General features: G+C 43.6%; 1 protein-coding gene across 2 annotated transcripts in view; it reads left to right on the top strand.

Annotated features, from left to right (window-relative positions):
• HRH1 (histamine receptor H1) overlaps positions 1-14,256 on the top strand; it is a 115,203-nt gene extending 100,947 nt beyond the window's left edge. For both annotated transcript variants that reach the window (XM_035273640.3, XM_035273639.3), the window contains one exon: positions 10,850-14,256. In XM_035273640.3, coding sequence (XP_035129531.1) covers positions 10,885-12,348 — 1,464 coding nt within the window. In that variant the 5' untranslated portion in view covers positions 10,850-10,884 and the 3' untranslated portion in view covers positions 12,349-14,256. The remainder of the gene's footprint in view (positions 1-10,849) is intronic.
• The last annotated feature ends 202 nt before the right edge of the window (positions 14,257-14,458 follow it).

Consider the following 14,458-nt stretch of genomic DNA (forward strand, 5'->3'; position numbering starts at 1 on the left):
CAGCTAGCACCAGTCACGATCTCAAGAACACACTGAGCAGGGTAGAGCAGGGGTTGTTATCCCTAACGCAGTTCCTGGCACTTCTGTGTCCTTTCCACATTGGTTGGGGTTAGACCTCACCATCTAAGCTAACTTGACTGGCTAAGGTTTAAAATTGAATAGCATCTATTAGGTGGGAAGGAAGAGGGCCTGTCCATTACTAGGCAGGAAGGCATATCTCAACTTGTCTGGGCACGGCAAAGGCAGGAAGGTTGTTTACAGATCAGGTAGCCAGGAGACAAGGAAGTTGGTCTTAAGAAACAAAGAACAGGGAAATAAAGATTTCTGAACAGGAATTTACATCTCTGATAATTTCCCCCTCTCGATTTTATACTTTTTCCTCTTCAAAACGTCTTAGCATGTCTAGGCTCTGATGTTCTTCTTGGGTGTCAAGAAGGAAGAGTTTATCTTAATAAGGTGGGGATGAACTAAGGGAGGTTTTGGTGAGAGCTGTCTCTATAAGTCTTTGCACTAAACCACGAATATAGGATTATGATACAGCATCCTAGAAGAATGAGCACACCTATAACGATTATAAGAGAGGTGAATATTGAGGTCATAATTCTTTTCCATTTCCTGAACTATTTCTCCACGAAGCTGGTATAGGAGTCATCTATTCCAGAATTTCAACTAAGTCATTTGATAAGGAGGTAAGGCCTTGTAAGGCTTTTGTTGTTGTTCCTTCGGGGGTGGTGTTATTAGGAATAAAAGTACAGCATTGAACTCCAGTCATGACACACTCTGCCTTTGTCAGCTCATATCATGTCAAGGGCTCTTCTATTTTCCCAGGCCCTTTGGCTGGTGGGGCCTAATTGTTCAGCTATTTCTTTAATTGCATCTCTAGTAAAATTAGCAAAGTGTTGTTGATTATAATAGATATAATTTATCCAAACTACATTCTTGTTTAGAGTCAACTCCCAGAACAATATAGACTCAAATCCTGCAGCTATTTGATTTCAGGCTTTGAATTCATCTGGTACCCCTCATGGTACTCTGATAGCTTCCATATAAACATGAGGATCAAAGGGTCCATGAGGGACATCTCTCTTTTCAGGATATTCTGTCTTCAACTTTCTTGGTTGATGAAATGCCGAGGTGAAAGGGATAACCAATTGAATTAGAGTACAAGTGCCACTCCAGTTACTTGGCAGCATACCCAGTAATAGTCCCCTGCAATACCACCATACATCTGCTCAGGAATGAACAAGGGCAGGCTGATCAGTAAGCTCTTGAAAAGGCTTCATTTCACTACACCCTGTTGTTAGGTCCCCAAGGAATGCTAACTTTACCCCTGCCGTGAAAGACACGAAGTGAAGTTAACTTCAGGGGCTGGAGGCTGGATGGCCCTCAGGCACTGACCCGCAGGGCTTTTGACTTCAGGGAACAGCAGTGAAAGAGTCTTGCATGACTCATTACCCGAGGCTGTGCAGTTCTGCGAGAGAGCTACCATACAGCTCATGCCTCATTGATCAGATGACCATCCAAGTGGGAAGAGGACAGTCTGGGTTTCTGGCCTACCTGTTGTACAAGCGTAACAGTTGCTTTTATTTAGCATGCAGACAGAATATTTAATCCATTCCAACCAGGCATTTGCATCTTGACATCGTGTTTGAATAGCTAGAGTTTGCTTTAAATCTTTAACTTCTGCAATGGCTACTTTGGCTTTATCATTGGGGTGAAGCGAGAAAAAGTTTGGTTAGTGGAGGGTTTAGGAGGAAAGGGAGAAGGGGGTGAAGGAGGTGGAGGGGCAATGAAGTGCATTTTGAAATATCCTATAGGGTCTGTCCTTGAGACTCCTGCTCCTATACCATAAAAATGAATCAAGGAAGGGTAAGAACCTTGGGAAGTTGGGATAGTACTGGAAATTTGTACAGAATTATACTGGTTATATTGGCAATTGGGAGGAATACTCCCTTTAGTGAAATAAATGTACAGTTTTAGGAATATACCACTACCCGCTGGGGCAGGCCATCCTTGGTTTTTGGTGGTCCAGAGAACTTCGGACCAACTACAGCAGAGATGCTGATGCTCTGCTTTAGGAGGAAAAGATTCCCAATTAGTGGATTCTCCATTAAAATCTTCCCAGACAAATTTACCCTAGTTAACAGATTTCCAGTCTGAGGAGAGCTAGGAAGGACAAAGATACTTTTCTGAAGTAGACAGTTGGCTTTGACCTTGTAGATCTCCATGGGGTATGACAAGACAAGCATCAAAAGTGATAGTTTGAGGTGAGCTAGACTTGATAATATTAATAATAAGATGTGGGGTAGCTGGAGGAAAGAGGAAACAAGGAGGGGGAATGTTACTTTGGTGGGGGTAGGTCCTGGAACAACAGTCCATGACTTTGGAGAGGGTAATGCCTTTTTGACTCGGATATGATGGATCCATCCTCTCTCAGCAGTCTGGACTGCTGTCTCAGTTGTGAGAGCACTAGGTAAGGTCCTTCCCAAGTGGGTTCAAGCTCTCCTTCTTTCCAACTTCTGGTAAGGACTTGATCTCTGGGCTGGTGTTGATGAACTGGGAATTCAAGGGGTGGAGTTTGTGCTAGGAGGCCTGGAGTCCTGGGGGAGGAAAGGGTAGAAGATAGACCTAATACATAGTTTCTAAGAAACTGACCTTTCATTTCAAATGTAGGAAGATCAGAAGCAGAATGTAGATAAGACAATCCGTAAAGCATCTCAGAAGAGGATAGGCCTATGTCTTTTGAGGGAGCAATCCACACTCTCAACAGGGAAATAGGCCTTTCTACTTTCCCTAATGAGGGCATATGCTACATCATGGTATTCCCATTTTCTTTAGGGTTTGTTTGTTGGTTTTTATGCACACTATGCAACTATCTGCAACTTGTCTAGCAAGGGTATAAATTCCTATGCCTTCATAAACTCTAAGGACTGCATCACACCTAGCATGGGGGGCCCCAGTGAGTTCCTTCATGTAGCTGTGACAATATCTCTTGTATGAGGGGCTTAGACAGCATTTCTCTCTTGTCTGGTAGTACCCATTTTCCTGGTGACTTTCTTTGGCTCCTATTTCTTTAAACTTTTCTTGCTCTATAGGGGAGAAGATAGAGACTGCAGCTGGAGGGGAAGATAAGAGGTTAGGTGGAAAATGGGTGCTACTTGAGAAGAGGCAGCTTTTTTGGCTACTTGGGCAGCTAGATTATTCCCTTTGCTCTAGAGGGAAAGATTCTTCTAGTGACCTGGAACATGAACAACTGCTGTCTCTTCTGGCAGCTGTAAGTTCTCTAGTACCTGGATTATCAAGTCTCTATGGACTAAGTTTTTGCCTTTACTGTTAGTGAGGCCTCGCTCTGCCCAAATTTTCCCAAAGGCATGAACTACTCCAAAGGTATACTTGGAGTGAGTATAAATAGTTCCTTCCTGGTTTTGCAGAAATTTTAAGGCTTGATTTAGTGCGAACAACTCACATGCTTGCACAGACCAGTCATTAGGTAGGGTGTCTCCGTCTACTACTGAGTACCCGTTATGCCTCTTCCCTTTTGTTACTTAAGAAGAACCATCTACAAAAAGGTATCTTCCGGTTTGAGAGAGAGTTTATCTAAACATCTATGCCCAAGTTCTTCCGGGGATTTCCTGTTAAGAAGGCAGCAGTGTTAAGTGAATCATCAGTGGTTAGGGTTAAATCATCTTTTTCTTGTTAGAAAATCAAGAAAATAGAAAATACGAAGCTATCTTTTAGATATAACAAGATATATAAAATTTTCATTTTAAAATTCTTGAGTCAGTAAGCCACCTTTCTACCTTCTGACTTAGTTCGGACCCGACCTGGTGAGGTGTGCTCACAATGAGGTTTCCTCCAAAAGTTATTTTTCTGCTTTCTTCTGTTAGCAAGGCAGTTGCCACTACAGATTTAATGCATTCGGGCAATCCGCGGGTTACTGGGTCAGGAATTTTTATAGGAAGGCTACAGGTTGCCGGTGGCCTTCATGCTTTTGGGTAAGTATTCCTAAGGCTATGCCCTTGTTTGCATTGACAAAAAGATGAAATGGATGCTTAAGGAGGGTAAAGCTAGGACAGGAGCAGTTACTAATAGATGTTTTAACCTTTCCATCTGTTGGGTTTCTAGTAATTGCCAAATGAGGGGTTCAGGCTTGTCTTACGTGAGCTTTTTGCATAAGGGTTTCGTTTCTAGGGCATAAGAGTCTATCCATAGAAGACAGTATCCAACTAATCCTCCTTCAATCCATTCAAGCCCCATTTTCTGTTTAACTTTGCGAATTAAATGCCCTAAGTATGTTTACTTAGGGTTCTACAAATTGGAGTTTGTTTTTCAAAACTCTTAACCCTTCATCCCATAGAAAATTTAAGACATGGAGTGAGAAGACTGCTACTCCTTCTCTATCATCTCCTGAAATTAGAAGATCATCCATGTACTGGAGGAGGCATATGCATGAGGGCAGGGAAAGTTTCTCTAGGACTTGTTCTAACATTTGACTAAATACATTTGGATACTCCGTAAATCCTTGGGATAAGGCTGTTCATCGGTATTGCTATTTTCAACCACAGTGAGGGTCTTCCCACTCAAAGGCAAATAGGTCCCAGATGTCCTCTGCTAACAGACAAGCCCAGAAGGCATCGTTTAAACCTAGTATTGTAAACCTTTTCTTTTTTAAAACACTGGTGGCTGTATGGAATTCTACTAATAATAGAATAAGGATTGGGAACAACAGGGTGTGTAGTTTGGAGTATCTGTTTAATAGCTCTAAGGTCTGGTGCTAACCGGTATGACCCATCTGGCTTCTTTACAAACAATATTGGAGTGTTATAGGGTGACACACAGGGTTCAAGAAGCCCATCACAAAGAAGACTTTCAATTATAGGTGGTCTTAAATTTACCCTGGCTTCTAAAGGAATAGGATATTCCTTTCCCTTTACTGCTTCCTCAGGGGTTTTTTATTTAACATGAATGACAGAATCTGTAACTTTCCTCAATTCAGTCTTTGTGTTCTTTGTCTGCAGTGGTGAGCAAGTTTAGGGAGGGGAGGAATTTTCCACAGTTGATTTGGGGACCTATGCCTAATTTTAGCATTAAATCTCTTCCTAATAGATTTGCCTCTGCTTCTGGAATTAACAAATTTGATATTAGCTGATTGGTTTTTATATTTTGCTTCTGTCTCCTCTAAGATTTTTGCTTTAAATCCTTCTCTTTTTACCCCCAAGATAGAAAGTTCTTCTCGTGAACAAGTTACACTAGATGGACGATAACAAACTGAGGAGCAAAATGCTCCGGAATCAATTAAAAAGGTAATAAGCTCAGGTTTAGGTCCCACTTCTAACTGTATTAAGGACCCTTTGTGGGACTCAATATAAAAAGATAGAGCCCCTGACTTCCCTAGTCTTCTTCAAAAGCCATTCTTCCTTTTCCCACTGGAGACATTGTCTTTTAAAGTGACCTATTTTTCCCCATTTGAAACATTTGTTCTGTAATTTCTTAGTACTGTCTGGTCAGCTATTGGTGACAAAGTGGAGCTTTAACATTCCTTGTCCAAGGGGGTCTTCTGATTCTAGGCCAGCATATTTTCTTATTTGCATTTTAAGCCTTTCTAAAAATTCTATTGGTCCCTCATCTTTTCCCTGTTTTATATTAAAGACCTTGGTAAGATTTTGGGTGCGGGGCACCAATTCTCAAATTCTTTTATTACCATCTCCCTAAGGTCCTTCATATTTCCTCAGTGGGCTATCTTCTTGTAATCCCACTGGGGATCCTGGGCTGGGAATTTTGTTCAGCCACTGGGACGTTCTGACCAGGAGGGTGTTCACTTTCTCAAACAGTCATAGTGGCCCTGTGCATCATGCTCCTTTCTTCTCCTGAAAATAAGATGCCTAAGATAGACCTTAACTCGGCCCAAGTATATAACTGGGATTCTAAAACTGATTAATTTGATCTGCCACTCCATAACGGTCATCTAAGAGTGGTTTCAGCTCCTTTTTTAGGTTTCAGACTTCTGAGCTGGTTAAAGGGCATTCACAAAGCCAACACCCGCTTCTCCAAGAGGCACTTCCCTTAAGGGAAAAAGAGTTAAGAGCACACTCTTTGGAGGTACTGAGGAAATGAAAATTTTGTATATCTTTCTTACATTATTCTATCTCATGCTGAAGTCCTCTTGAGGGGTGACACTCAGGATTATAGTGGGGAGGAATAATGTGAGTAGGGGAAGGGTCTGAGGCGGCAGCTGCCTGGAGGAGAGGAAGGTTCTTTACTCCAAATAAAACAGCAGTATTTTATCATTTGCTGCTTTTTCTTGTGTTTGGTCTTTCCACTATCCTTCCAATATTCTACCATTAGGCCTACGGGACTATCAGAGGAGATATCATGATCATAATCTTTCCTATCTTTCGTCTTACTTACTGTATTTCCTGTCCTGAAGAAAGTGTCTCTCCCTGAGTCTGTAGGACTCAGTCTCTCTTACTAGAGATTTATTGCACCCTAGAGAGTCTGTGGGGCTTAACCTCTCCTACTAGAGCTTTCTTGCACCCTAGAGGCTCAGCCCCCACCCCCTCCACTCCTACTGGAGGTTTATTGCACTCTTCAGCTTTTTCTTCACCCTTTTCCATCTGCTTCCCTTGTGGAAATTTTCAGGTCCCTCTTTGCATAGGCAGGTTGGTATAAACCCCACAACAGGCAAGACCTTTTAAGCCATATGAGGTGTCCGCAGAACCAGATCCAGACTCTGCACTTGCTCCACACTCAATTATGCTTCTCACACACTTTCAACCTCCAGGATGTCCGGCCACCAAGGGAATACTTCGCCACCGCTGTGGGTTTTCTTACCTTAGTCTGTGCAAAGTTACCTGGTCACTGTGGTATCTGTAGGCCTTTTCTTCCCACATTGCTGAGAGTCCAGGTTTATCTGTCACACCAGGTGGGTCTTGATCCCTTACCCCTGAGGCCACTGCAACAAGGCAGCAGGACGTGTCTCGAATGGGCCCCCAAATTGTTAGAAACAAGTGCCCAAAACCAGCACATAGGCAGAAAATTTCCCAGCAAGGCAAATTTACTTCTGCAGAAGGATGCAGCTTATACCAGTCACAATCTCAAGAGCACACCAAGCGGGGTAGGGGAGGGGTTTTTATCCCTAATGCAGTTCCTAGCACTTCTATGTCTTTTCCCCATTGGCTAGGGTTGGACCTCACAATCTAAGCTAACTTGATTAGCTAAGGTCTAAAATTGAATAGGGTCTATTAGGCAGGAAGGAAGAGGGACTGTCTGTTACTAGGTGGGAAGGCATATGTGGAATTGTCTGGGCATGGCAAAGGCGGTAAGGTTGTTTACAGAACAGGTAGCCAGGAAACAAGGAAGTACAAGGAAGTTGGTCTTAAGAAACAAAGAATAGGGAACTAAAGATTTTTCAAGAGGAATTTATCATCTCTAACAATAGATAAGAGACATGATTGAATTCTTTTGAGTTTCTGATTAGCCTCTCCAAAAGAGGCAATTGGATATGCATTTATCTTGGTGAGCAGAGGGGTGACTGAATGTAACGGGAGGCAGGTTTACCCTAAGCAGTTCCCAGGTTGACTTTTCCTTTTAACTTAGTGATTTGGGGTCCCAAGATAGTTTCCTTGCGTGGCTTCCTTTCTTCCTTCCAGTGGTGGCTGTGGACAATTCCACAGGGTTTGGACTTGATCACAGCAGAAGGTTAAGCTACAAGGTATTAGATGTGGGAATGGAGAAAAATACAGACTGGAGCTATGGGTTTGGGTGTTGTCCTCATAGGAGGTGATGGCTAAGGGATAGGGAAGTGAGAGGATGACACCACTGAGGCTGACAGCACAGAGTGGCAGGAGCACAGGGCAGGACTTTGGGTCATCCAAGGAGAGAGTGATGCTATTGAAGAAGTCAGAGGTGGTGCCGTCAGCAATCAGAGGATTGCTCTGATTGGCAGCTCAGAGCTGAAGGACATCAAAAAACGCCTCAAGGAAGGCTGTGAAAAAGAGACCTGGAAAAGTCTTCAGATATTGCCTACCCTACCCTACACATTTGACGCATGAGAAGATGGAGGCCAAGAGATCACTGAGAAAATAAATGGCAGAGCGTGGGCAAAATCAGTGCTGCCCCAAATGGTGCTTTTCCAACAAAGACATTTAAAAGTTTCCCTCCATAAGGATCAAACACCTTGAGTTTTTTATTTTTATCTTAAAAAATTATATAAATTTCACCTTCTACTCAAGAGCTTATCTGGCTTTGTCTTAATGTAAAAATAATTTGTTTTTGCTAAATTATTGAGAGAAAATTACACTATCAGTTTCTCCATTTTCTTTAAACTCACCACTTTTTGATGAAAATGAAAATCTAAAAACTTGGCTGAGATCAGTGGCTTATACCTGTAATCCCAGTACTTTGGAAGGCCGAGGTAGGCAGATCATCTGAGGTCAGGAGTTCAAGACCAGCCTGACCAACATGATGAAACCCCTTCTCTACTAAAAATACAAAAATTAGCCAGGCGTGGTGGTACAGTTCTGTAATCCCAGCTACTTGGGAGGCTGAAGCATAAAAATTGCTTGAACCTGGAAGGCAGAGGTTGCAGTGAGCTGAGATGGTACCACTGCACTCCGGCCTGGATGACAGAGTAAGACTCTGTCAAAAAAAAAAAAAAAAAAAAAAAAAAAAAAAAACAGCTGGACATGGTGGCTCACACCTGTAATCCCAGAACTGCTTTGGGAGTCTGAGGTGGGTGGATCACCTGAGGTCAGGAGTTCTAGACCACCTGGCCAACATGGTGAAAACCCATCTCTATTTTAAGAAATACAAAAAAAAGGTTGGGTGGGGTGGTTCCCACCTGTAATCCCAGCACTTTGGGAGGCTGAGGCAGATGGATCATGAGGTCAGGCATTCAAGACCAGCCTGGCCAACATAGTGAAACCCCATCTCTACTAAAAATACAAAAAAGTAACGGGGCGTGTTGGTGGGCGCCTGTAATCCCAACGACTTGGGAGGCTGAGGCAGGAGAATTGCTTGAACCTGGGAGGCACAGGTTGCAGTGAGCTGAGATTGCACCACTGCATTCCAGCTTGGGCAACAGTGTAAGACTCCATCTTGAAAAAGAAAAAAAATAGCCAGATGTGGTGACACACTCCTGTAATCCCAGCTACTTGGGAGGCTGAGGCAGGAGAATTGCTTGAACCTGGGAGGCACAGGTTGCAGTGAGCTGAGATTGCACCACTGCATTCCAGCTTGGGCAACAGTGTAAGACTCCATCTTGAAAAAGAAAAAAAATAGCCAGATGTGGTGACACACTCCTGTAATCCCAGCTACTTGGGAGGCTGAGGCAGGAGAATCATTTGAACCTGGAAGCTGAAGGTTGCAATGAGCTGAGATGGTGCCACTGCACTCCAGCCTGGGTGACAGTGAGACTCCATCTCAAAAAAAAAAAAAAGAATCTAAAAACTCCTTCCAGAAGATTTAATACTTACTTTCACCCAACCACACCACTTGAGGATCACCAATAACAGAGGATCTTGCCTGTTTTCAGTAGAGCCTTACTAGCAAAGGGTTTTTGTTTTTGTTTTTCAGATACCAGATCTTGCTCTGTCCCCTAAGCTGGACAGCAGTGATGTGATCAGAGTTCACTGCAGCCTCCCAAGTAGCTAGGACTATAGGTGTGCACTATCACTCTGGGCTACTTTTTTTTTTAATTAAGAGACAGGGTTCCACTATGTTACCCAGGCTGCAACTCCTAGCCTCACATGATCATTCCACCTTTAACTCTGGCCTCAGTCAATCCTCCCACCTCAGATTCCCAAAATGCTGGGATTACAGGTGTGAGCTGTAATTCCATTTCCAGCCTACCAGCTTGTTACCTATTACTTGGCATCATTTATATAATTTAAACAATTGTTTGTTTTTCAAATAGAAAAGTAAAACAACAAATATGCTTTTCCAAATAACATAATCGCCTTCCCACTTGGGAATTTTCCTCTAAGATATGCTAGATTTATTTCATGTCTTATGTGCCTCTGCTATATCCCCTTATACCCTCCTCCATATCAATTAGAGATGCTTTTAGCTGAAAGTAGGAACTCCCACAACAGTGATGTAGGAAACAAAAACAAAAAAAGCAAAGCAAAACAAAATCCAGCTACTTCCTGTAATAACAAGTCTGGGAGAAGAAGATTCCAGAGTTGGCTCAGCAGCTTAGTGACAGCAGGGCCCTAGGTTGGCATTTTCTTGGCATTCCTGGATGGTCCCAGATGACGGTCATGGCCTCAAACATCACTTCCTCACATCTTGTCAGGAAGAAGAAGGCAAGTGAGCAACCACAATTTTTCTTGTTTTGCTCATTTGTCAGAGAGAAAGAACTTTTCTAAAAACTCCACCTCCGCCGTTTGACTTCCTCATCTGATTCCTTGGACATGATGGTATCTCGTGGTCACTCCTCTATTCACCACTGTAAAGAGGAACTAGATTGTCATATTCTGCTTAGACATATGAGGATGCAGCCCGCCTTCCCATAACATGTGCAGAATTAGATTTCTACAAACTCTCTATTTACCTTGCTTCTGCCCAACTCTTTCACTAGAATGCATGTTCTGTAAGGGCAAACATTTTTGTTGGTTTTGTTCACAGCTATATCCCCAACACCTAGAAGAGTGCCAGGAATTCAATACATAGTTTTTGAATGAGCAAATGAATGCATGAGTAAGGAAAAAGGGGACATGGCTATTGAGTAGGTAACCAGCAGTGTCTATCACTCCCAAAAGTGTACTATTCCAGTCTGATGAACATCATGCTCCTAAGTGGCCACTGATCACCAAGTCTCTGACCTTACTTTTTCTGTCTTTTCTCCCAGGGAGTGAGCCATAATTGGCAGCTGCTCTGGCACCAATGACCTTCCCCAATTCCTCCTGCCTCTTAGAAGACAAGATGTGTGAAGGGAACAAGACCACCATGGCCAGCCCCCAGCTGATGCCCCTGGTGGTGGTCCTGAGCACCATCTCCTTGGTCACAGTGGGGCTCAACCTGCTGGTGCTGTATGCTGTACGGAGTGAGCGGAAGCTACATACTGTGGGGAACCTGTACATCGTCAGCCTCTCGGTGGCAGACCTGATCGTGGGTGCTGTCGTCATGCCTATGAACATCCTCTACCTGCTCATGTCCAGATGGTCGCTGGGCCGTCCTCTCTGCCTCTTTTGGCTTTCCATGGACTATGTGGCCAGCACAGCATCAATTTTCAGTGTCTTCATCCTGTGCATTGATCGCTACCGCTCTGTCCAGCAGCCCCTCAGGTACCTGAAGTATCGCACCAAGACCCGAGCCTCAGCCACCATTCTGGGGGCCTGGTTTCTCTCCTTTCTGTGGGTTATTCCCATTCTAGGCTGGAATCACTTCATGCGGCAGACCTCGGTGCGCCGAGAGGACAAGTGTGAGACAGACTTCTATGATGTCACCTGGTTCAAGGTCATGACTGCCATCATCAACTTCTACCTGCCCACCTTGCTCATGCTCTGGTTCTATGCCAAGATCTACAAGGCTGTTCGGCAACACTGCCAGCACCGGGAGCTCATCAATGGATCCCTCCCTTCCTTCTCAGAAATTAAGCTGAGGCCAGAGAACCCCAAGGGGGGTGTCAAGAAACCAGGGAAGGAGTCTCCCTGGGAAGTTCTGAAAAGGAAGCCAAAAGATGCTGGTGGTGGATCTGTCTTGAAGTCACCATCCCAAACCCCCGAGGAAATGAAATCCCCAGTTGTCTTCAGCCAAGAGGATGATGGAGAAGTGGACAAACTCCACTGCCTCCCACTTGATATTGTGCAGATGCAGACTGTGGCAGAGGGGAGTAGCAGGGACTATGCAGCCAGCAACCAGAGCCATGGCCAACTCAAGATGGAAGAGCAGGGCCTGAACACGCATGGGGCCAGTGAGACGTCAGAGGATCACATGTTAGGTGACAGCCAATCCTTCTCTCGAACAGACTCAGACACCACCACAGAGACAGCACCAGGCAAAGGCAAATTAAGGAGTGGGTCTAACACAGGCCTGGATTACATCAAGTTTACTTGGAAGAGGCTCCGCTCACATTCGAGACAGTATGTGTCTGGGTTGCACATGAACCGAGAAAGGAAGGCTGCCAAACAGTTGGGTTTTATCATGGCAGCCTTCATCCTCTGCTGGATCCCTTACTTCATCTTCTTCATGGTCATTGCCTTCTGCAAGAACTGTTGCAATGAACATTTGCACATGTTCACCATCTGGTTGGGGTATATCAACTCCACACTGAATCCCCTCATCTACCCCTTGTGCAATGAGAACTTCAGGAAAACTTTCAAGAAAATTCTGCACATTCGCTCCTAAGGGAGGCTCCAAGGGGATGCAACAAAGTGATCCTTATGATGTCCAACAAGGAAATAAGGACAAAGGCCTGTGTGTTGCCAGGCAGGCACCTGGGCTTCCTGGAATCCAAACCACAGTCTTGGGGGCTGGGTAGTTTGGAAAGATCTTAGGCACCATGGAAGAACAGCAGATGGCTGTGATCAGCAGAGAGCTTGGACTTTGAGGAGGAAGCAGAATCTTTGCAAGAGAATTAGACCTGTTTCTTATAACTGGGTTCAAAAAGAAAAAAAAAACATAAAAATAAAAGAGAGAGAGAATTAGACCTGGATGGAGCTCTCCTGCTTCTCAGGAACTGGGGGAGCCTCAGACTCCCATTGTAATTCAAGCTTTCAGAGTCTAATGATTGAAAACTGAAGGAAAACATGGCTAGGGTTCCATCAGAGAATTGAAAAGAACTCTTGAGCCTTCCTAGAATGGAGCTGTATGACTGTGTAGAGACCTTATCCATGTGAATAGTTGCTGTCCCCTTCCAGGGGTCACTTTGAGAGGCATGATAGCTGTTCACAGGGGCTGCCCCTTCTCAGAAAACTTCTGTTCTGAGCCTCTTTTATAGCTTTCTCCAGAACCAGTGTCTGAACCACCCGGGATATTCTGCCTTATTATTCCCTAATCACACATGTCTAGAGTGGATAGAAAATTATGCAGCTTGCACACCCATCGTTTTTAACTCCAGATTTCCTTTGGCTATTAAAAAAGTGGTGGCAAAAACCATCCTCAAAAGAAAGAGAAATGAAATATTTTGAATGGTTGCACATTAAAAATTAAAAGAAGGAATGGGGGGAGAATGCCATATTTTTTGAGGGCTATACTAGTTTTATCTTATTTAAGCCCTACAACACCCTACAGGAGGGTAGTTTTCTAACTCTAGTTTGCAGAGGAGCAAATTGAGGTGCAGCAAGGTGAGAGAGGTACCCAAGGTCACATAGCTAGTTATGTGAGAAAGTTAGAATAAAAATCCTCTGGGGTTCCAGCTTATTGTAGCATTTTTTCTCCAAAATGTCTGGTTGTGGTGGCTCAAGCCTGTAATCCTAGCACTTTGGGAGGCCGAGGTGGGCAGATCATTTGACACTAGGAGTTCAAGACCAGTCTGACCAACAGACAAGGCAAAACCTTGTCTCTACTAAAAATACAAAAATTAGCTGGGCATGATGGGGCATGCCCATCATGTCCCATTGGGAATCTGAGGCACAAGAATCGCTTGAACCTGGGAGATGGAGGTTGCAGTGAGCTGAGATCACGTCACTGTACTCCAGCCTGGGCAACAGAGTGAGGCTCTGTCTCAATAAAATAAAATATTTTAACAATGTGCCCTCTTAAGTGTGCATACATATACACACACACTATTCCTAAGAGTGGTGGCAGCTCAAAACAATATGTTGAATAGAAGAACAGCTGACATGGAGTTCCTGTGCACCTACAGAAGGTGAGGCTTTGAAGGAACCAGGTACATTTTTATCTGTCAGTTCCGTTGTCAAAAAGTCATTGTAATTTTTTATAGCCATACCAGTTAAACAAAAACTAGCAAAGACATAGGAACATATAGTTTTACTTGATGTTTATGTTGCAATCTGGTTGTGATTTACATTTTAAAACTTGATGCTAAACCATAATATGTATAGCAAAATGGAGTGCCTGTACAAGCTGGCATTTTGTATTTCGTGTTCCCCTTTGCATGATCTGTTAAAATGAGATATTTTTACCTACCTAAAATACGATGCTTAAAACTAGACTGTATGTGATTTATTTATTTCTACCTTTCTGAGTGTCTTAGACTACGATGTATTGAAATGTACTATCAAATGTTAACAAAGTTTGATGTGGGGTTTCTCTTCAGTTTCTGATCACATTTATAAATGCTTTTCAAAAGGATTTACTTTTTATAAAAAGCTTCATTCTCACTCTGCTTTGCATCCCCAAAACTTCTTCTTGTTCAAAACTGGGGTACTTTAGGAGACTTTAATCCCAGTTTCAGAAGCTGCAGCTGTCCTGTTTCCAGGTCAGAAACCATTGTTCAGAAGATCTCCCTGTGAGAGAGTCACTCCTCAGGGTCCTTCAGGACCAAAGAACACTC

This window comes from Callithrix jacchus, chromosome 15 (assembly GCF_049354715.1).
Source record: "Callithrix jacchus isolate 240 chromosome 15, calJac240_pri, whole genome shotgun sequence".
In the NCBI taxonomy this organism is placed as follows: domain Eukaryota; kingdom Metazoa; phylum Chordata; class Mammalia; order Primates; family Cebidae; genus Callithrix; species Callithrix jacchus.